At 43.7% G+C, this 23480-nt stretch overlaps 2 protein-coding genes across 2 annotated transcripts in view; one reads left to right on the top strand and one right to left on the bottom strand.

The window, feature by feature from the left end:
• The window catches only part of HIRA (histone cell cycle regulator), a 63966-nt gene extending 49817 nt beyond the window's left edge, over nucleotides 1–14149 (bottom strand). The window contains exons 1-6 of the mRNA XM_070762863.1: nucleotides 13947–14149; nucleotides 6615–6677; nucleotides 3894–4004; nucleotides 2297–2387; nucleotides 1881–1885; nucleotides 837–932 (exon numbers count right to left, since the gene is read on the bottom strand). Of these exons, the coding sequence (XP_070618964.1) occupies nucleotides 837–932; nucleotides 1881–1885; nucleotides 2297–2387; nucleotides 3894–4004; nucleotides 6615–6677; nucleotides 13947–13983 (403 nt within the window). The 5' untranslated portion in view covers nucleotides 13984–14149. The remainder of the gene's footprint in view (nucleotides 1–836; nucleotides 933–1880; nucleotides 1886–2296; nucleotides 2388–3893; nucleotides 4005–6614; nucleotides 6678–13946) is intronic.
• Nucleotides 14150–16318: 2169 nt separating this feature from the next.
• MRPL40 (mitochondrial ribosomal protein L40) lies at nucleotides 16319–22128 on the top strand. The gene is made up of 4 exons (XM_070762857.1): nucleotides 16319–16433; nucleotides 18094–18177; nucleotides 19959–20117; nucleotides 21667–22128. Exons 1-4 carry the CDS (start codon nucleotides 16375–16377, stop codon nucleotides 21974–21976), a joined length of 612 nt encoding a protein of 203 aa, XP_070618958.1. The 5' UTR covers nucleotides 16319–16374; the 3' UTR covers nucleotides 21977–22128.
• The last annotated feature ends 1352 nt before the right edge of the window (nucleotides 22129–23480 follow it).

The following is a 23480-nucleotide window of genomic DNA, read 5'->3' as shown; positions in this document are numbered from 1 at the left end:
GCTATTTTTATGATTTAAGGCCTTCTGAACTTATGCCAACTGTTAATGACGATTAATAAACAGCTGGGCTTTGGAAGAAAAGACTTCCTTTAGGTTGTGTGTGTATGTGACCTCTATTAAGACAGTTATTAGTAGTCGGTTATTGATTAAAATAAGTTTAAACAAACTGTGTTTGCTATGTTCTTAGCTGGGGCAGAACAGGTTGTAAGTGTGAAAAAACAGTCCCTAAGTCCTATTCCCCAGTGCTGTTGTAACTTCGAATGGTTGCAAGTTGAGGACTATCTGTAACTAGAAACATAGAAACATGGAAGACTGACGGCAGAAAAAGACCTCATGGTCCATCTAGTCTGCTGTTATACTATTTCCTGTATTTTATCTTACAATGGATATATCGTTTATCTCCAGGCATGATTAAATTCAGTTACTGTGGATTTACCAACCACATCTGCTGGAAGTTTGTTCCAAGGATCTACTACTCTTTTAGTCAAATTACATTTTCTCACGTTGCTTTTGATCTTTCCCCCAACTAACTTCAGATTGTGTCCCCTTGTTCTTGTGTTCACTTTCCTATTAAAAACACTTCCCTCCTGAACCTTATTTAACCCTTTAACGTATTTAAATGTTTCGATCATGTCCCCCCTTTTCCTTCTGTCCTCCAGACTATTCAGATTGACTGGACTAGAATAACACGATGCAAAAAAAGGGGGAAAAAAAGAACTCCATCCAAACTTCATCAACCTTAGTTGGTCAGGTGATCAAGGGGGAAATCTTTTTTTTTTTCCAGAGTGTGAACAATGCAACATGGTGAACCCTCTAGGAGTTTTAAGCGCTCTTACCACCGGTGTGACTCCTCAGAATTGAGACACACCTCCACTGCTCTACATTAGCGAGCTTACTACTGGAACCAAACACGGTGCTGGGGCCCAATGTACCTAGGGAAGAAACAGGGGAGGTGTCAATAAAGGAGAATATTCACAGTTCGGAGTTGAAATATGGGGTCCTTGGAGCTCTCTGAACTTGGCTGTTGCCTTGCAGACATTTCGTATCCGACTAGGGAATATCATCAGAATTTAAAAGGGAGTGGAATTGAGGAGGAGAAAGGGGGGGGGGGGCTGTGGGGTCCTTGGTGATCTCTGAGCTGGATTTTTTTAAACAGACATTTCATGATACAAGTAGTCCCATGGGATTGTCCCACTGAAGTGAAATAAATTAAACATCATGAGAGGGAGGGGGGGAGGAGGGGAAGGAAGGAAGGATGGAGGGAAGGAAAGAGAAGAGAGGAAGGAAAGAGAGGAAGGAAGGAAGGAAGGAAAGAGAAGGAAGGGAGGGAGGGAGAAGGGAGGGAGGGAAGGAAGAAAGAGAAGGAAGGAAGAAAGGAAGGAGGGAGAAAAGAAGGAAGGAAAGAGAAGGGAGGGAAGGAAGGGGAGGAAGGAAGAAGGAAAGGAAGGAAGTAAGTAAGTAAGGAAGGAAGGAAGGAAAGAGAAGGAAGGGAGGGAGGGAGGAGGGAGGGAGGGAAGGAAGAAAGAGAAGGAAGGAAGGAAGGAAAGAGAAGGGAGGGAGGGGAGGGAGGGAGGGAGGAAGGAAGGAAGGAAGGAAGGAAGGAAGGAAGGAAGGAAGGAAGGAAGGAACTGTTGGGTCCTTGGTGCTCTCTGAGGTTGGTTATTTCTTGCATACCCAAACTAGGTAACATCATCAGAGCTAGTCTGAGGTTACCTGTTTGGTAAATGTCTGTGGAGATTCTCAGTCACGGTTGTCCCCAAAGGTGCTTTTTCAAGAGGCAACCGGACTTTCTTCAGAGCTGAAGAAGCTTCTCCGATGAGAAGCGAAACGTCTTCAACGAAAAACCAGAAAATCCAGTTGCTACTTGAAAAAGGGATGACGGTATCTTGGTAAACCTCATCAGACTATCGGAATAACATTAGCACTGATGGTGCTACTTGGCCTTTCTTTGAATTCATGTTTACCCACTTAATGTATTTAGCGCCTGGCCGTGCAATTGCTGACATACGACAATGATAAAACACACTGTGTGCACAAACCCAGATTTCAGTTTAAATAGTGTGTCAGCATATAGATTCAAACTGTGTGAACCAAACAGTGAGCAAGATAAAGTATTAAATTAAGGTAAAACCTTGATGAAATATGGCGCCATAGAGTCACTGCAGGATAGGTTACAGATGTTTACCCAACCTTGAGCATAAGATAAGGAGCTTTTTTTTTCTTTTCAAAAAGAGCGCAAGGAAGATACCAACAATAAAATTTAAGGGGTGGTGGTGAGGGAGGAAAAAACACTTACGCTGCCCTCTTCCAGATCATGATCAGTTTATCGTCTCCCCCGGAGGCAAGGTATATGCCATTGTTCGACCATCGCACGCAATTCACACATGCTGGAAGAAAAAATGGCAAGACTTGAGGATGCTTGAAAAAAAGAAATAGGCCCCAGAACACATTCTTACCTAAGGCTGGAGCTGGTATGTATGTATGTATGTATGTATGTATGTATGTATGTATGTATGTATGTATGTATGTATGTATTTATTTATTTATGTGTTTATGTGTTTAGCTATCTATCTATCTATCTATCTATCTATCTATCTATCTATCTATCATCTATCTATCTATCTATCTATCTATCTATCTATCTATCTATTTATTGGATTTGTATGCCGCCCCTCTCCGTAGACTCGGGGCGGCTAACAACAGTGGTAAAAACAACATGCGACAATCCAATACTAAAACAGCTAAAAACCCTTATCTTAAAACCAATCATACATACAAACATTCCATACATAAATTGTAGAAGCCTAGGGGGAAAGAATATCTCAGTTCCCCCATGCCTGACGACAGAGGTGGGTTTTAAGAAGCTTACGAAAGGCAAGGAGGGTGGGGGCTATTCTAATCTCTGGGGGGAGTTGGTTCCAGAGGGCCGCCACAGAGAAGGCTCTTCCCCTGGGTCCCGCCAAACGACATTGTTTAATTGATGGGACCCGGAGAAGGCCCACTCTGTGGGACCTAATGGGTCACTGGGATTCGTGCGGCAGAAGGCGGTCCCGGAGATAACCTGGCCCAGTGCCATGAAGGGCTTTATAGGTCATAACCAACACTTTGAATTGTGACCGGAAACTGATCGGCAACCAATGCAGACTGCGGAGTGTTGGTGTGACATGGGCATATTTAGGGAAGCCCATGATTGCTCTCGCAGCTGCATTAGTGGAAGAGTTACCACCCAGTGATATTTTCAAAGCAGAAGTGGTGTTTTTCCCTCCTCCAACATGTCAGGTGAGCTTTTTGTCATTGGGTGATATGCCTTATTTTGTACCCTACCTTTTTTTATTTTTACAAGGCGGTGAACACACCCTCCTCCTCCTCCTATTTTGCCCATATCAACAACCCTGTAAAGTGGGTTGGACTGAGAGAGAATGACTGGCCCAAATTCACCTAGCTGGCTTTGTTGGGGGTTTTTTTTTTAAGTATAATTTTTTTAATTTTTCCTTCATATGCTTTAGTACAATGCCAAATATCTTCTATTTCCAGTACAATAAAATGCAGTTTTTTGTTAGTAACTCTTGTATAATCCCAGGAAAAAAATCATAACACAAAAATATTAATTTCTCTGTAGATCTTTTATCCTTTATTCCTTTCTTGTTTAAGGCGACTAGAATTCCCAGTCTTCTAGCGATTGGCCCAAAGTCACCCCGCTAACTTTTGTGGTCAAACTCCAGACTAGAACTCACCATATCTCCTAGTGGCCCAATGTCACCCAGCTGTCTTTCATGCTGAAGGTGGGACTGGAAATTACGGTCTCTTGCTTTCTAAGCCTGGTGACTTAACTCCTAAACCAAACTGTCTTTCAAATTATGCCGGCCTATTAGAAAGGTCTATTCTATTCATACCTAAATGATTGTCCATCTGACAAAGCATTTTGGGTACATTCTCGTTCTTTTCATCCTCCTCTTTGAGGACTGGAGCCATGTTCCATATTACAACTTTTCCGGAATCTTGTCCTAAAGACATAAGGAAGAGCAAAATTTTCAGTGCAGGTACCACAAAGAAGAAAAGGGAGGTTTTATCTTTGCTAACTGTCCTTACGAGCAGTGGTTCTCAACCTTTCTAATGCCACGACCCCTTGATACAGTTCCTCGTGTTGTGGTGACCCCCAACCATAAGTCTAGCGCCAATTCTCCCAACAGAGCTTTAAGCTGATTGGCAGGAAGGTGAGAGGGACACTCCCACTGTAAACGCCTGATTGGTCGGATTGTAAAAATATGTCCCAAGGCGCCAGAATAGAAGTTTTAGTTCGTAAAATTTGTCTTTTCCATGGTCTTAGGCAACCCCTGTGAAACGGTCATTCAACAACCCGCCCCCCAAAGGGGTCCCGGCCCCCAGGTTAAGAACCTCTGCCTTAGAGGTTTCTTCAAAGCAGAGTTTAATCCCCTCCATAATTTAGTAAATAATAGAGCACTAGAGACGCCTGCTTATACAGCTGGATTTCTGCACCTCAGCAGCTTAAAACCACGTGGACTTCAATTCCCAGAATTCCCCAGAGGGTCTGGCTGCGAGTTGAAATCCAAACAGCTTAAACTCCACTGAGGCTTCTGCTGCAGCAAACAGGGTTTTAACAAAAATGCGCTACAAAGAAACACAACCTTGCAAATCCAGCAGGTTGTTTAGCTAAAAGTTGCAAACACAACCAGGATTTTACACAAAATGTTACTGTACTGTGATGACAATACAAAGCAACAAATATTTTTTTTAATGGTGAGATCTCGGGAAATACTTATGGCACTTAATTCACAGTGGGGTGTTTTGTTTGGGGTTTTTTTTTCACATTCTGCAGCTAGCATTACTTTCATTAGGGAAAAATGTACCCCTGCCACTATAAAGGAGGGGGAAAGATACTGAACGCTGGAGCCTGTTAAATGTCATGTTTTAAATTAATGCAACTAATGCCACATTAATTACAACCTCAGGGATGGTAAGCGCATATTTGCTTCTGATACTTTATCCTAAGAATCTCAATCCCTGCTGTTTGCCACGCATTCTATGGCAGTGATTTTCAACCTTTTTTGAGCCGCGGCACATTTTTTACATTTTAAAATCCTGGGGCACACCACCAACTAAAATGACACCCTAAGACACTTTCCTCTCTTTTTCCATCCCTGTCTCCTCCCCACCCTTGTGTGTGTGTGTGTATACACACTCTTGAACCATTTCCAAAAACAGGTGAGGGCTGCGGGGTTTTTTGTCTATTCTTCTTTGGGTGCTTTTTATCATATGCTTTAAATCAAGAGTCACTTCTCTCTCTTTTGTTTCTCTCTCTTGCCTCTCATTCTCTGTCTCAATCATTTTCTCATTTCTCTTTTTTCCTCTCCTTTTTGCTCATTTATCTCTCTCTCTCTTGCTTTCTCTCTCACTCTTTCTCTCTCTCTCTTTTGCTTTCTTTCTTTCTCTCTCTTGCTTTCTTTCTCTCTCACTCTTTCTCTATCTCTTTCGCTCTCTCTCTCTCTCTTGCTTTCTTTCTCTCTCACTCTTTCTCTCTCTTTCTCTCTCTCTCTTTCTTTCTCACTCTTTCTCTATCTCTTTCGCTCTCTCTCTCTTGCTTTCTTTCTTTCTCTCTCTTGCTTTCTTTCTCTCTCACTCTTTCTCTATCTCTTTCTCTCTCTCTCTCTTGCTTTCTCTCTCTCTCTCTCAGCAAAAAGTTGCGAGACTGGAATCTGAGCTTCCTTTTTCGCGGCACATCTGACCATGTCCTCGCGGGCACACTAGTGTGCCACGGCACACTGGTTGAAAAACACTGTTCTATGGTACTCGCTGCAGGCGAAGGCCACCACCTAAATAAATCAAACGTTTGGGATTTGGGAGGGGGAAGTTTGCTGGAGGGGCCCAAGTAAGTTTTGTTTCTTCTGGTGAAGGTCAGGGGAGCTTTGTTCTCTTGAGACGAGGTGATAAGGGGGTACGTTAGTCACACGACGATGAAGATGCGTCCAATGACAAAGATGGACAATTTTATTTATTTATTTTATTTATTTATTTTTTAAATTTATATGCCGCCCCTCTCCGTAGACTCGGGGCGGCTCACAGCAGTGATAGAAACAATGTACAATACAAATCTAATAATACGAAGTTAAAAACTCGTAATTTAAAAAAACATGCACACAACACACCATACATAAGTTATATAGGCCTGGGGAAGATATTTCAATTCCCCCATGTCTGACGGCAGAGGTGGGTTTTGAGAAGTTTACGAAAGGCAAGGAGGGTGGGGGCAATTCTGATCTCTTGGGGGGAGTTGGTTCCAGATGGCCAGGGCCGCCACAGAGAAGGCTCTTCCCCTGGGTCCCGCCAAACGACATTGTTTAGTCGACTATCGTGATTGGTTGTCTTGCCAAGGGGGGCAATTGGGATTACTTTGATATGGGCAACCATCACGCCTTTTTCTTCAGATTTTGCTTTGCATCTGATGCATTCACTTCTGATTTAGTAAATTTCACTTTGAAGTTCAAAATGGACTCTGAAGTTTTACTTTTCTTAAATTCTGAGTTGAGCTATCCTGTCCGTTCCTTCATTGGAACGGGCGCAGGAGTTTAACAAGAAACTTTTTCGTCAATCCTTACCTTGCCCTCCAGTTGCAAACTTGGTCCCATCTGGATGAATGTCAACTGAAAATATCGGCTTGGCTGTGGGGGAAAAAAACACAGAGAGATAGAGAAAAATTCTTTGAGCAGAGAATCCTTGTAACGCACCACAGTGCTGGAGAGAAAGAGCGATAACTTATCATTAACAAAGCAACACGTTAGCCAGCAACTACCTAAAATAAAACTTCAAAGCTCCCAAGTTAAATTTAAAGAGGAAGAAGCTGGATATTCCATTCCGGTTATCGATGGCCAAAGATGCCATATGCCAGGGTTTTAGACAGCGGGACTTCAAGTCCCAGAATTCCCCAGCCAGGATGTGCACTTATACAAAAAGCTGACATCCTATCATTTGAAGTTCCAAAAGACTAAAGTTTATTTATTTATTAGATTTGTATGCCGCCCCTCTCCGAAGACTTGGGGCGGCTAACAACAATAAAAAAGACAATGTAAACAAATCAAATATTAAAAATAATCGAAAAAAACCCCAATTTAAAGAACCAATCATACATACAAGCATACCATGTATAAATTCTATAAGCTTAGGGGAAAGGGAAAATTTCAATTCCCCCATGCCTGACGACAGAGGTGGGTTTTAAGGAGCTTGCGACAGGCAAGGAGGGTGGGGGCAACTCTAATATCTGGGGGGAGTTGGCTCCAGAAAGTCGGGGACGCCACAGAGAAGGCTCTTCCCCTGGGTCCCGCTAGACAACATTGTTTAGTCGACGGGACCCGGAGAAGGCCAACTCTGTGGGACCTAACTGGTCGCTGGGATTCGTGCGGCAGAAGGCGGTCCCGGAGATATTCTGGTCCGATGCCATGAAGGGCTTTATAGGTCATAACCAACACTTTGAATTGTGACTGCAAACTGATCGGCAACCAATGCAGACTGCAGAGTGTTGGAGTAACATAGGCATGTTTAGGAAAGCCCATGATAGCTCTCGCAGCTGCGTTCTGCACGATCTGAAGTTTCCGAACACTCTTCAAAGGTAGCCCCATGTAAGAGAGCGTTGCAGTAATCGAACCTCGAGGTGATGAGGGCATGAGTGACTGTGAGCAGTGAGTCCCAGTCCAGATAGGGCCGCAACTGGTGCACCAGGCGAACCTGGGCAAACGGCCCCCCGCCACAGCTGAAAGATGGTTCTCTAATATAAGCTGTGGATCGAGGAGGACGCCCAAGTTGCGGACCCTCTCTGAGGGGGTCAATAATTCCCCCCTCCCCAGGGTTATGGACGGACAGATGGAATTGTCCTTGGAGTTATAAATATTAGTTTGGAAGAGCTATTTCTGAAACCTCTTGAGCGCAAAATGGAAAGCTTTCTAGCAGCCAGTCACTGCCTCAGCAAGTTGCCGCTAACATATGGCAGAAAAAAGGAAAAAAAATACTTCATCAAAAGAAATGTACAAGCAATTAACAAAACGCTTTAAAACCTACACATATCACCCCCTCTGGAGGTGACCTTTTTCATGGCGAGGTTTGCACTCTGGGGGTCATTGATCAATGTGATTTTAGCTGACTTTATACACGAAAACACAAAAAACGCTGATGAAACTTTGCAATTGGGCTACTTTTGAGGGGGCCCTATGGACCAACCCTTTGGATGAAACAAACAACAAATGCCCCCTTCCTGGGAAACCCAGCAGGACACTCCGATATGGTATGGATATTAGGAGCCCTTTCTTCACCTCTGGAAAGGGGGAAAAAATGCTTCCAGATCCTTCTTGACAATAAGGATTAAAGGATCAGTGACACGCCTTGGAGTTCTGCTCAATCTATATTCTTTAGGTTAGAAGGTTAATATGTGATCTTCCATTGTCAGAGCCCCTTGTTGGTATCCTTACAAATCTCCCAGCCAAGAAATCTCTAATGCAAAGCTTAACTGTCCAGGAGGCTAATTAAAAATCAATAAGGCACAATTAAAGATGATCTTTGCTTTCTGCTCTTCCTTAAAACCCAAGCACCCCCGTTGTAAAATGTTTCCAAGTTAGAGATGATGACATTTAATTGTCTTCCTAAACGGGAAATCTGTGATCCGTTCAGCAGTCCAAAGTATATCCAGGGAATGTCCCATAGGGGGTCCAAGCCATTCTGATCTGGATAGAAAGTACTGTATAACTTTTTCAGAGGCCCTGAAATGGCCACTTATAGAAGTCTGATGGCAGAAAAAGACCTCATGGTCCATCTAGTCTGCCCTTATACTATTTTCTGTATTTTATCTTAGGATGGATATATGTTTATCCCAGGCATGTTTAAATTCAGTTACTGTGGATTTATCTACCACGTCTGCTGGAAGTTTGTTCCAAGGATCTACTACTCTTTCAGTGAAATAATATTTTCTCATGTTGCTTTTGATCTTTCCCCCAACTAACTTCAGATTGTGTCCCCTTGTTCTTGTGTTCACTTTCCTATTAAAAACAGTTCCCTCCTGGACCTTATTTAACCCTTTAATATATTTAAATGTTTCGATCATGTTCCCCCTTTTCCTTCTGTCCTCCAGACTATACAGATGGGGTTCATTAAGTCTTTCCTGATACGTTTTATGCTTAAGACCTTCCACCATTCTTGTAGCCCGACTTTTGACCCGTTCAATTTTGTCAATATCTTTTTGTAGGTGAGGTCTCCAGAACTGAACACAGTATTCCAAATGTGGTCTCACCAGCACTCTATATAGCGGGATCATAATCTCCCTCTTCCTGCTTGTTATAGCTCTAGCTATGCAGCCAAGCATCCTACTTGCTTTCCCTACCGCCTGACTGCACTGTTCACCCATTTTGAGACTGTCAGAAATCACTACCCCTAAATCCTTTTCTTCTGAAGTTTTTGCTAACACAGAACTGCCAATACAATACTCAGATTGAGGATTCCTTTTCCCCAAGTGAATTATTTTAACATTTGGAAACGTTAAACTGCAGTTTCCATTGCTTTGACCATTTATCAAGTAAAGCTAAATCATTTACCATATTACAGACACCTCCAGGAATATCAACCCTATTGCACACTTTAGAGTCATCGGCAAATAGGCAAACCTTCCCTACCAAACCTTCCCCTATGCACTAGGTTACTTCCAAAGAGCTCTTTTTAAGTTTTCAGGGGGGTAAAAGACCGTTTAGCCTCCCCTTGATGGAAATAACATAATGCCAAAATAGGGAACTGTGCACCTCAAAGAAAGTATTGGGAAGATACATGCTGTCCCAGGCAGAAATTAAGCTGTACTGTTTTCAAGGAGTGGAAGAGATCAGAGAGCCAGAAACTGTCTCTTTAAATGCTAAGTTGTCACTAACATTTTTCTTTCTATGCTGAACAAAGAAAGGATCAAACCATGAGGCCTAATTTAAATGACAATGAATATCTCCAAGAAATGTCTCCAGAGAGTCTTCAATCATCCAGATCATGGTTGTCCCAAAGTTGTTTTTTCCAAAAGGCAACTAACTGGGACCTCCTGGGATTTTTCTCACTGAACTGAAGAAGCTTCTTGGATGACAAGTGTTCTATGGTATGAGTCCCCCAAAAATTCAAGGGTACAAATTTCAGACACACACACACTTGAAAGTTCAAAAACAATGTTCTTTATCACAAAATTCAAAAGAAACAAAGCACCCTTTTTTTGTATTGCAAAGAGCACTCTTCCCAAAATAACCTTGTAAGCTGTACAAGCCCCTTAAACAGTCCTTAAGTACTTAGCTAGCAGCTGTGAAGAAACGTCACAGCCCTCCTTCTTCCACAAAGTGAAACACACACACTTTGCTCTGCTTTGGTTTCAAAGTCTTGAAAAATCAACAAAGTTCGGAAACAGCAAGGCACGGTCATGAAGAATTACGATCAGATAATCTTCCACAACGGCCAAGCCAGCAGGCTGCTATTTGTATCAGCAGCTCTAATTACTGGAGCCCCACCCAAACACAGGTGGCCTCTCTTATTTCCTGTAATATTTCTTTACTTGGTCTCTTCTACGCATAACTCTGCGCATGCATGGATCCAACACTTCCTCATCCGAATCAACCGAAGATAATGGAGATTGGCTTCCTGGGCTGTGTGCCAAGCCCCCCTCTTCCAGAGGTCACCCTTCTTCTTCGTCTGAGGAAACTGCACTCCCTGACTGTCGGCAATAAAACAGGCCTATGACATGTTGATGTTTCCCCTGCGTCCACCTCCACATTCTTTGGGGCAGGAGCTGGGCCAGAGCCAACCACAACAACAAGGAAAAGGTTTTCAAAGGAAAAAAAAGAACAACCATGAGTGCCTTTGGTATTTCCAAGAAATCTTTACCCACAAAATGTTGCAACAACAAAAAATAATAATGAAGAACTGCAAAAGCTACTGCCATCGAACATGTCAATGAAAACGGTTTTACGTGCAAAATCCTACAAGGGAGTCTTTTAAAAAAGGGATCAAACTCTTTATAAATGGTTTTCTGTATTATTCCTGCATTCCAGGTTGTTGACGTCAAAACTCAGGACAAAGGAGAGTCAAAACTCTAAGGAGCTACAGCACTTCAGCCAGTAAAACAAAGCACACTGTCCTATGCCACATAGTCTGATTTTCCTTAGGAATGGAAAACTCTGCACATGTTTGGAAGACCTCAGTTGACGAGACTCTGTGGAACAGGGGTCCCCAAACTTGGTAACCTTAAGACTTGAGGGCTTCAACTCCCAGAATTCTCCAGCCAGCTTATGCTGACTGAGGAATTCTGGGAGTTGAAGTCTGCAAATCTTAAAGTTGCCAAGTTTTGAAGACCTCTGTTTAGAGGATGCTGCCAGTCAGCATAAAATAATAAGAGTTGTCTAATAAAGCATTCAGGGATTTTCCATCTCAAACTGTTTCTCTACGTCTTCCAAACACCAGATTGCAATGTGTAGATGTGCAGAGAGCCTCTTTCCTCCCCCCCCCCGATGGTTGTAAGTTGAGGACTACAGGTAATCCTCGATTCACGACCACCATTGAGCCCAAAGGTTTAGTTGCTTATTAGGGAAACATTTGTTAAGTGAATTTTGCTCCATTTCACCACCTTCCTTGCCCCAGACGTTAAGTGAATTGCTTGCAGTTGTTAAGAAAAGTAGTGAATCTTGTTTTGACCATTGGCTTGGCTTGTCAGAAGGAGGCCAAAGGGGGTCAGGTGACACTACAACCATCATAAATGCGAGTCAATTCCCAAGCGGCTGAATGTTGATCACGTGACCACAGGGACAGCTGCAACGGTTATGTGAAAAACAGTTAAAAGTCCTCTTTTTTTAAAGTGCTGTTGTAACTTTGAGCGGTCGAGTTACGACAGTGAACTGACGTAACTCGAGGACTGCCTGCACTTGTATTTTTGCAAGGAAGAGAATTGCGCTGTAAATTGTGCGAGGTGCTTACGTGCTGTAGCAACTCAACAAGGAGCGGAAAGAAGGGGAGGTGGGCGCTGAGCTCTCCCTCGGATTTCAAGCGCACAGGCAAGGATGGAAGGGAGGCTGGTAGTCTCTGAGCATGAACAAAAGGTCCCCCCCTACTTGGTTGATTTCCTGGGAGCCTGTCCACAGATTCCTCGTGCATATGCTCAAGGACCTATTCTACTACTACTCCCCATTTCTGGGGGTGGGAGGCAACCCAGTGGAAGATCCACCCCACTCACCCAGCTACGGGCTCCTTGGGGCCCTCTGCACATGCTAGTAGAGCGCTTGTCCTCTTCCCCTTCCTCCTCCTCCTCCTCTTAGTGTTTTGGGGTGCGTATGCCTGGAGGCAACCCAAAAGTTCTCCCCGTTCCAGCCCTCTCTACCAGGCCCTCTGCATCACTAGTGGGCTCCTACTGGTATCCCTAATTCCCTATTTCCGCCCCGAGTGTAATAAATGAATGAATGAATGAATGAATGAATGTATAAGTAAATAATTGCGCGCAGTTCGAGCGAAATTTTGCTTCCTGCACGTGTGCGGGTAGCAAAACCTCACACGGGGACGCACAGGCGTGTGTGTTTTGGTGAGGTTTTTTGCACGGAAGCCAAAAAACACTTGCTGAAACACACCCACACCCACACCCGCGTCCCCGTGTGAGATTTTGCTACCTGCACATGTGCAAGAAGCACAATTTCACTCGGATGTATCTCATGCGCCAGAGCCTCAGAGCTGCGCGCAATTAGGCATATTGGGAGGGGCCCACTATCCCTCTGCATGTGCTCAGATAACCCACTCCTACCCCTTCCAGTGAGTGTCAGTCAGAGCAGCAGCGCAATGGACACGGCCCCAAGCCCCTCTGCATTTAATCAGAGTCCCACCTCCTCCCACTCCTTGTGGTATAGGGCTGAGGACACTTCCCAATCTTTTGCATGAACTTAAAGGACCCTCCCCTTCCCTGACCCCCGCTCCCCCAATTAATATAGGACCAAGGTGTTATAGGCCGTAGAAATGTATAAGGGAAAGAACTGTCTAAGTCAGTGTTTCCCAACTTGGCAACTTGAAGCTATTTGGACTTCCGCCTACCCCCAGGAGGCTAAAGCTGGGGACATGCCCCAACACTCTGCACTCTCTCAGAGGACCCCACCACCTTCTCCTCAAACCCCCCCCCATGGATAATGGGAACCACTGACAGCTCCTTAGCTCTCTGCACTCTCTCAGAGGACCCCCTTCTGCCTTCCACCCCCCAGCCCCCATGGGGATAAAGTGAGAACCCTCTCCCAACACTCTGCACTCTCTCAGAGGACCCCCTTCTGCCTCCCACCATGGATCTAAAGTGAGGACCCTCCATCAACAGTCTGCACTCTCTCTCAAAGGACCCCCCCCCCCATCACATGGAATATGGGAACCCCTGACAGCTTCTTAGCCCTCTGCACTCCCTCGGACGACCCCCTTCTTCCCCACCCCACGCCACCATGGGAATAAAGTAAGGACCCTCCCCCAACACTGCACTGGCTCAGAGGACTCAACCCCCCTGCCCAGCCCCCATGGGATACGAAAACCACTGATAGTCCTCTCATAGGATCGCCTTCTTCCTCCCACCCCCCACCATGGAGATAAAGTGAGGACCCTCCCTCAACACTCTGCACTCCCTCAGAGGACTCCCCCCACCTGAACCCTCTCCCCATTGAATATGCGAACCACTGACACCTCCCTAGCTCTCTGCACTCTCTCAGAGGACCCCGTTATCCCCCCCACCCCCCACCGTGGGGATGATGTGAGGACCCTCCCCCAAACTCTGCACTCGTTCAGAGGATTCCCCCCCCCAATGGAATACCACTGACATCTCCCTAGCCCTCTGCACTCCCTCAGAGGACCCCCTCTCCTTCTCCTCCCACCAGCCTGAGGGACCCGTTGGCGTCTCCCGCAGGCCCTCTGCACGCGCTCACCGTTGTGGTTGACCCAGGTCGGCTTCAGGAGCTTCATTTTTCCCCCACGCCGCCGCCGCCTCCTTCTCTCCTTCTTCTTCTTTTTCTTCTTCTTCTTCTCCCCTCCGCCGAAGCACTCCTCTCGCTCCGTGTCGGGGACGGCCGCGGGCCGGGGCAGGCGGGGCGGCCCCGGCTCAGGCTGCCCAGGGGCGGAGGAGGCAGCGGCGGCGGCGGCGGCGCCCCGGCCGGCCGCCTCAGCACCGCCTTCCTCCTCCTCGTCCTCCTCTTCCTCCCTTCTCCTCCTCCTCCTCCTCCGCCGCCGCCTCGAGGCCCTCAGGGCCGCCGCGCCATCGCCCGTCCCGCCAGCCGCCGCCGCCACCCGGCCGCATCCCCCGCTCCCGGCGGCTCCCCGGCAACGCCGGAAGTCAGCGGAGGGCAACGACCCAAGCGGCCCGGCGGGAAACAAGGGACGACGCCCAGAGAGGCCGGCCGGGTGGCGCGGCGGGGGGCTTCCCGGGAGGCCGCCAAAGGCGACGGCCCGGCACCGCCGGGGCCCTCATGCCCGCCCAGGGTCCCCGGAGGAGAAGGAGGAGGAGGCGGGGTAGAGGGAGGCTCGGGGGCCTTCTCGGAGGCCCGGGCGGTCGGCATGGCTAAGGCAAGGGCTGGGAGAGGAGAGAGGGGCGGCCCTGTCAGACGGCGGGGAACTACAGTTCCCGGGAGCCTCCACTATGGCGGCGACGGCTGAGGCATGCTGGGAGTTGTAGTTCAGCGGCAGGTGACGGAGCGAGGCCGAGAGGGGGTGACGTCATGAGTGGCCCTGCTACTCCCCGGGTCTGATGGATTTTAGAATGGGGAAAATAGAATTAGAATTAGAATTAAGAAATGAAGAGAATAAAGAATAGAACAGAACAGACATTGGAATGAAGAATAGAATAGAATAGAATAGAATAGACACTGGAATGAAGAATAGACTAGATATTGGAATGAAGAATAGAATGGAATGGAATGAATAGAATAGAATAGATATTGGAATAAAGAATAGAATAAAACAGAACAGAATAGATATTGGAATGAAGAACAGATAGAATAGAATAGATATTGGAATGGAGAATAGAATAGAATTGAATTGAATAGGATTAAAATAGAATAGAACAAACAATAGAATAGAATATAGAATAAAATAGAAATAGAATAAAATTCAGTAGAACAGAATAGATAATAGAATAAACCTTTATTGTCACTTGAAATTACACTAATCAGCATTAAAGTGAAATTTTTGTTGCATTCAGCTCTTTAAAACATTGCATGTAAACCCATATACACGTATTCAAGGTATACAAATATGTATTGATATATAAAATATATTTTAAATTCAAATTAAAATGTTTTTAACAATTTTACTATTCCGGCAGTTCTTCACTTATAACATTTCATTTCATAATTGTTGTAGGACATTTAAACCACATACTTCAACAATTACTCTCAATATTGAAGGTATCAGGGTAGCATTTTTCAAGTTAAATCTTTTTCCGTGATTGTCAGGATTGTACAGGTAGTCCTTTATTTACAACAGTTCCCCTAGTGACCATTGAAAGTTACAAAGGCATTGAAAAAAAGTGACATGACCATTTTTCACATTTACAACCATTGCATCATTCCCTGGATCACATCATCATCTGGCAACTGGCTCATATTTATGATCATTGCAACATCCCAGCAGGATCACGGGATCCCCTTTTGCCACCTTCTGACAAGTTAATGAGGAAGACAGATTCATTTAACAACGGAGTCACTAATTTAACCCCTGCAGTGATTAACTTAACAACTGTGGCAAGAAAAGTAAAAAAGGGGCCAAATCTCAAGAAATATCCCACTTAACAATAGAAATGTTGGGCTCAAATTGTGCTCATGGACGATTGATGGATAGATGATAGATAGATAGTCCACTATCACAGTTAAATATTATTAAAATAAAACATTCATTATAATTTATTAGCCGCTATAGCTTACCATAGGCTAACTCTAGGCAGCTTATATAAACTTTATAAAATTTTAAAGCTGCCTAAAGTTAGCCTATGGTAAGCTATAGTGGCTAATAAATTATAATGAATGTTTTATTTTAATAATATTTAACTGTGATAGTGGATTATCTATCTATCTATCTATCTATCTATCTATCTATCTATCTATCTATCTATCTATCTATCTATCTATCTATCTATCTATCCTCGGTCTATAGTTTTCTTATTTATTTATACCACCCCATCCCTCCGTGCAACCCGCAAAACAATGAGATGAAACATCAATACTGTATAATAAATATTGGGGAGGGGGGGGGGCGCCAACTTTTCCGGAACTTCCCGACGAACCTTCGGAAGCCGGGAGAGCAGCAATCAAAGTCGGACCACGGTCCGTCGCTGAAACGCGGTCCTCCATCGGGAAGGGGGACATGTGGGCTCGCGGTGCGTTAAACCTTCTCGGGAACCGGACGGGAGGCGTTTTATTACGGTAATCGGCCAGAAGGGAGTCCTGGGTGGGGTGGGGGGGTCTTTTCGTTACTTCGGCTGCTTCTAGCAGCGACCAGCATATTCTTGGGGTGGAAGCAAGCCCCACCTATGGGGACGCCTTGCACAGCCCCTCCACGAAAACCTATCATACGGCAGAATAATAGGAGTTGGGAGATACCTTGGAGGTCATCTAGTCCAACCCCTTGCTCAAGTGGAGACCTGATTCCATTTCAGACAAAGGGCTGTCCCAAGGTCTTTTATTTTATTTTATTACATATACTGTATACACATTTACACAGACAAAATGAATGGAATACATCGTAGATTGAAACAATGCCAAATCAACACATATCGACAAACAAAACGAACAAACAAAAAAAGAACAAACATAAATAATTCTTATAATATAGTTACTTATTTAAGTACATTAAACAATAATAGCAAAACCAATTAACGTATAGCATAATATATAGTATTTGTACTTAAATTCCCTTTAGGGGGTAAGTTATAAATCATTTTTGTAATTTTAAATTATTTTCTGGTGAAGTGTGTCATAACCATAGTATCTACCGTTTTCTCCTTTAGGTTATCTCTATTTTTTTAAAATCATTTTCCCCCCCGCCTTCTTTCATTCATGTTTAATTTATTTAAATTCATACAAATCGTTCTTAAAAAAGTATATTGTATATAAATCTTTTATAATTTTCCGTATATAATAAAAAGGATATAAAGTATTGTTATTCTTGTATTCCTGTCCCAAGGTCTTAAAGACGTCCAGTGATGGGTCACCCACAGTTTATTATAACTTTATTATAACTTATAACTTACATGATAGCAGTATATAGATATTTGAGGGGCTGCCACAGGGCGTAGGGGATCACACTATTTTCCAGGGCAGAGGACCAGAATAAGAGCAACAGATGGAAACTGACCAAGGAGAAATTCAACCTTGAAATAAGGAAGAACTTTCTGGCGATCAACCAGTGGAACAGCCTGCCAGCAGAGGTTGTAAACGCCCCAACACTTGACACATTCAAAAGGAAATTGGACAGCCATCTCTCTGGAGTGGTGTAGGGTTTTCTGTTTGAGCAGGAGGTTGGATTTGATGTTTGTTTAATTAATAAATTAATTAAACAAACATTGGATAAGGTTGGAAGGGATCTTGGAGGTCTTCTAGTCCAACCCCCTGCTGGAGCAGGAGACCTTATCCCATTTCAGACAAATGGCTGTCCAGTCTCTTCTTAAAAACTTCCACTGATGGAGCACCCACAACTTCTGGAAGCAAGTCGTCCCACTGGTCAATCAAGCAGAATACAGCTGGAAGGGACCTTGGAGGTCTTCTAGTCCAGCCCCTGCCCAAGCAGGGGACTCTATACCATTCCAGAAAAATGGCTGTTCAGTCTCTTCTTGAAAACCTGCAGTGATGGAGCACCCATAACTTCTGGAGGCAAGCTGTTCCGCTGGTCAATTATTCTAAGTGTCAGGAAATTTTTTAGCTCTAGGTTTGATCTCTCCTTGATAAGCCTCCATCTGTTATTTCTGTTCATTTTTATCCTGCCTTTATTACTTTTACAAATAACTTATGGTGGCAGACATATCCATCACACTTTCCTTCTAATTTGTCTGCAACCACCTGAGATTGACATTATATACTCTTTTAGTTCTCAGTTAATTTGGAATGGACAACTTCGTGCGAACCACTGGCAGTCTTCCCTCTTGGAACTGAGAACAGCTCTGCCCATGAGGTAAAGTAAACACCAAATTTTATTTGATCCTTTCCACCTGATAATATAGGAAGAACTATTAAAATGTATTATTTCCCTTACCTTCTCTAAGAAATGTTGGAATCTCGTGGTTAGGTTCTCCATTCTCTCATTTTATCATGTGCAGAACTGAATGAGGTTAACTTTAGTAGATGGTGAATGATGCTGAGATCATTTCTGGATGAAAAGCGATTTAAATCTTTATCATATTAATTACTTTTGAACATTTCACATGTGTTTTACCACCTGTTGAAACCTAGATAAAAAACCCCATGGCTTTCTTGGCTTAGTTCTGTGAGTGAGTTCAGCCAGGCTGTTTACAGTTCATATACATGTTTTATCATTACAGTGAACAGTAGCTTAAGAAAAAGTAATTTGATTGGGAGAATTCATTAAATGTTCTGGAGTGAGGAACTTGGCTTGCTTTTCCAAGTTCACAGTTCAAATTTATCCAGTGCGCTCAAGTAACTAATTAATACAGCTGCAATTTATTTTTTGCTTATGCAGGTAAAAGTGCTGCTGAATCCAATAGGATTTATATTTGAGTAAGCGCACATATATCCCTATACCCACACCCATACATAGAAACATAGAAGTCTGACGGCAGAAAAAGACCTCATGGTCCATCTAGTCTGCCCTTATACTATTTTCTGTATTTTATCTTAGGATGGATATATGTTTATCCTAGGCATGTTTAAATTCAGTTACTGTGGATTTATCTACCACGTCTGCTGGAAGTTTGTTCCAAGGATCTACTACTCTTTCAGTAAAATAATATTTTCTCACGTTGCTTTTGATCTTTCCCCCAACTAACTTCAGATTGTGTCCCCTTGTTCTTGTGTTCACTTTCCTATTAAAAACACTTCCCTCCTGGACCTTATTTAACCCTTTAACATATTTAAATGTTTTGATCATGTCCCCCTTTTTCCTTCTGTCCTCCAGACTATACAGATTGAGTTCATTAAGTGTTTCCTGATGCTTTTTATGCTTAAGACCTTCCACCATTCTTGTAGCCCGTCTTTGGACCCGTTCAATTTTGTCAATATCTTTTTGTAGGTGAGGTCTCCAGAACTGAACACAGTATTCCAAACGTGGTCTCACCAGCACTCTATATAGCAGGATCATAATCTCCCTCTTCCTGCTTGTTATACCTCTAGCTATGCAGCCAAGCATCCTACTTGCTTTCCCTACCGCCTGACTGCACTGTTCACCCATTTTGAGACTGTCAGAAATCACTACCCCTAAATCCTTTTTATAGATGCAGTCTCAACTTCGGACCATCATTAAGCTTGGAAATATGTCTTATGTGACCGACTCAATTTTATAATTATTTTGTGGTGCTTGTTAAGCAAACACTGTGATTGTTAAATGCAAATGTTAAATGAATCCATTCTTCTGGATATTTTGTTTTTGCAGGAAACTGGCCCAAAAGGCCAAAAACTATCAGACATTTCATTACCTTAACTAGGCTTTCTAGCACTGATGATGTTACCTGGTTAGAGTAATGAAAGATCTGCAAGAAAACAAGCAAATTCAGGGAGCACCAAGGACCCCCCTCATTTCAATCCTGAGTTACAAATACTGTATTCTCCTTCACTGGTGCTAGCAAAAAATGACATAAATCACAGTCACAAGACTGCGCAAGACTACAACCGTCTGTGATTTTGAGATTATTTTTTTTGCAATAAAGTCATTTTGAGAAGGTGAAATAGCATTCTATAAAATTCAGGTGACCGATATTTTATTTATTCTCCCACTATTAGATCAGAGCCCCCAAGGAAGAAGAAAAAGTTAGACCCGAAGATGGACTTCGCTCAAAGAGAACGGCTGAAAAAGAAAATCAGAAAATTGGAAAGAGCAGCTCAGGAGTTGGTTCCTATTGAAGACTTCATCGTCCCATTCAGATTCATGGATGAAAAAAAGTAAGGGGCATCGAGCAAGTGGGGTCACTGCGGATCGTTACCGCAATTTTTTTTAATTTTTTTTATTTAGAATGTTTATTTGTGCCAGATGGAGAATTTGGGGAGTTGATGTCCACACGTCTTCAAGTGGCTGAAGTTGAAAAACCCTAAAGATTGATTGATTGATTGATTTTATTTTATTTTATTTTATTTTATTTATTTTATTTATTTTATTTATTTTATTTATTTTATTTCATTTATTTTATTTATTTTATTTATTTATTTTATTTATTTATTTTATTTTATTTATTTTATTTATTTCATTTATTTCATTTATTTCATTTATTTCATTTATTTCATTTATTTCATTTATTTTATTTGTATGCCGCCCCTCTCCGGAGACTCGGGACGGCTAACAACAATGATAAAAACAGCATGTAACAATCCAATTAATAAAGCAACTAAAAACCCTTATTATAAAACCAAACACACACACAAACATACCATGCGTAACTTGTAATGGCCTAGGGGGGAGGAATATCTTAACTCCCCCATGCCTGGCGGCATAAGTGAGTCTTGAGTAGTTTACGAAAGACAGGGAGGGCGGGGGCAGTTCTAATCTCCGGGGGGAGTTGGCTCCAGAGGGCCGGGGCCGCCATAGAGAAGACTCTTCCCCTGGAGCCCGTCAAACAACATTGTTTAGTCAACGAGACCCGGAGAAGGCCAACTCTGTGGTACCTTATCGGTTGCTGGGATTCGTGCGGTAGCAAGCGGTTCCGGAGGTAATCTGGTCCAATGCCATGTAGGGCTTTAAAGATCATAACCAACACTTTGAATTGTGACCGGAAACTGATCGGCAGCCAATGCAAGCCACGGAGTGTTGAAGAAACGTGGGCGAATCTTGGAAGCCCCACGACGGTATACTGTCATAAATATGAGTCCATTTGCTGATTGAAATTAGAGAATATTTCTTTTTCTTTTCTCAACATGATTGAAATTGATTGATATTTAAGGTTAACAATTAAGTGAGAAATGTAGATAAGCATTAATTGGCTAATTGGGTTGAAGTAGTCTTAAAAATTTGGAAATGTACTATTTAGAGGGGAGGAAGAAGTCTGAAATTTTTGTGTTATTCTCTGTTTTTTTAATTTCTTTTTGCTAACATTTGATTAGTTATACAAGGTTTTCTTAGTTTATAGAAAAATGTATAAAGAAAGGAAGGCAGTACTATGGCATAATGGTTAATAAGTTAGAATTATGATTCTTATACTTTTTCAAAGAACATTAAGGAGGGAATTTAATCAAAAGAAAATCTATGTACTAGATATACTAAAGCAACGTGTGAGAAAATATTATTTGACTGAAAGAGTAGTAGATGATTGGAACAAACCTCCAGCAGACATGGTTGGTAAATCCAGTCACTGAATTTAAACATGCCTGGGATAAACATAGATCTCTCCTAAGATAAAATACAGGGAATAGTATAAGGGCAGACTAGATGGACCATGAATTCTTTTTCTGCCGTCAATCTTCTATGTTTCTGTGTCTTTTTCTTTTTCCTTTCTCACAGGATCCGAGAACTTGCACCGTCGTCTCCCGAAGAAAGCGAAAGACGAGCCAAACTTCTGAAAAAGTGGGCAGCCTACAAGCAACGCCAGGACGCGGCTGAGATGGATGCGATAAAAACACTCATGGCTGCTCAAGAACAGGCTTTAAGGGAACTGCGCCTGGAGTCGGAAGAGCTCTACCAGGCCGCCATTCTGCGGGACGACTGCTTGTTCCCTTTCGACAGGCAAGAACCCCTGCACACCCCTCCTCAGGCTGCCTACGAAGCCCCTGAAGGAAAATGCAACGATCTCACCAGAACATATACGTGCTGATTTGGGTTGTGGGAAGACCAACGCCATCAGCAAGCAGAAAAATACTAAATTACTCGTGTTTCCCCGAAAAAAAGACCCTGGCTTATATATACAGTGGAACCTCGACATACGAGCAGCTCTACTTACGAGCTACTCGAGATAAGAGCTGGGAGGGGAGCGACATTTTTGTTCGCCTCCCGAGCTCACATTCGGGATACGAGCGCCAAGGAGCTGTCTCCTGAAGCCGAACGCTAACTTCCGCGTTCGGCTTCAGGAGACAGCTCCTTGGCGCTCGTATCCCGCGTGTTTTAAAAGGTTGCAGCCGGCCTGGGGGGCTCGGGGGGGTGCTGGCAAGCCCCCCAGGCCGGCTGCCACGTTTTAAAACACGCGCGCCGCTTCGCAGCTGTCTCCTGAAGCCGAACGCTAACTTCCGCGTTCGGCTTCAGGAGACAGCTGCGAAGCGGCGCGGGTGTTTTAAAATGTGGCAGCCGGCCTGGGGGGCTCGGGGGGAAGCCCCCGAACCCCCCAGGCCGGCAGCGACGTTTTAAAACACCCGCGCCGCTTCGCAGCTGTCTCCTGAAGCCGAACGCTAACTTCCGCGTTCGGCGGCAGCGGGTTTTGTTGTTGTTGCACGGATTAATTGACTTTACATTGTTTCCTATGGGAAACAATGTTTCGTCATACGAGCGTTCCGACTTACGAGCCTCCTTCCGGAACCAATTAGTCTCGTAAGTCGGGGTTCTACTGTATATATTTTAACCCCGAAATAAGTGCTTGGCTTTATTTTCAGGGAGGTCTTATTATTTTGGGCCGCGTGGAGCAAGACGGGGCTCTTCTTGGCCATCTTACCTGATTTACAGCTGCCACCCTTACCTTGACCAAAGGTAATATTGGGGACCGGCTGTGCCTGCATTTAAATAGGAGGGTCGCCCAATAAGTAATGCACCACATTTTTTTTCTTCCAACATTTATTGAAGACAATGAAATTTTCGCACAAGAAAGAATGATGTTTCTACTGCATTCCCTGTTTTTCCATATCTCTGCCCTGTTCTAAGGCCTTCCTCCAGCGAGACACAAGGGCATGCATGCCCTGTGGGTACCACTCCTCGTTCTGGTCAAATAATGTATATCTAAAGTTTCACATTCATACCATTACGGTAGGAAAAAATGTGGTGCATTACTTTCTGGGTGACCCTCGTATTTTTGGGGAGGGCTTATATTATTATCCAGTGAGGGCTTATTTTCAGGGAAACACAGTATGTTCTCTGACCCATTGTTTAGATCTCAATCACCAGTCCAATCTAGCTGTTTGGTGAACTTACTATAGAGACACACAGATCATACCAGAGTCCGTGGAAAAAAGGCTTTGAACGCTGACTCTTTGAAATAAGAGTTTAATGTCCTATGTGCTCCCATGTTTGGTGGCCACATACATTTATTCAATAAATAAAATCTTGCTGTGAGATACCTAAGTTCCAATCGGAAAATTTTCTTGGGGGATTGAAAACCCAAGTATCCGAGACCC

This window comes from Erythrolamprus reginae, chromosome 10, assembly GCF_031021105.1.
Source record: "Erythrolamprus reginae isolate rEryReg1 chromosome 10, rEryReg1.hap1, whole genome shotgun sequence".
NCBI lineage: Eukaryota > Metazoa > Chordata > Lepidosauria > Squamata > Dipsadidae > Erythrolamprus > Erythrolamprus reginae.
The sequence above is the reverse complement of the archived record's forward strand: the minus strand, read 5'-3'. Positions and strand labels throughout refer to the sequence as shown.

What these genes read in the sequence shown, in the direction of transcription:
- MRPL40 (XM_070762857.1), top strand. Translation starts at nt 16,375, where the DNA reads ATGTGGGCTCGCGGTGCGTTAAACCTTCTCGGGAACCGGACGGGAGGC. An exon ending in AGAACAGCTCTGCCCATGAG is followed by an intron (nt 18,178 to 19,958) that starts GTAAAGTAAACA and finishes TCCCACTATTAG; the next exon opens with ATCAGAGCCCCCAAGGAAGA. An exon ending in AGATTCATGGATGAAAAAAA is followed by an intron (nt 20,118 to 21,666) that starts GTAAGGGGCATC and finishes CCTTTCTCACAG; the next exon opens with GATCCGAGAACTTGCACCGT.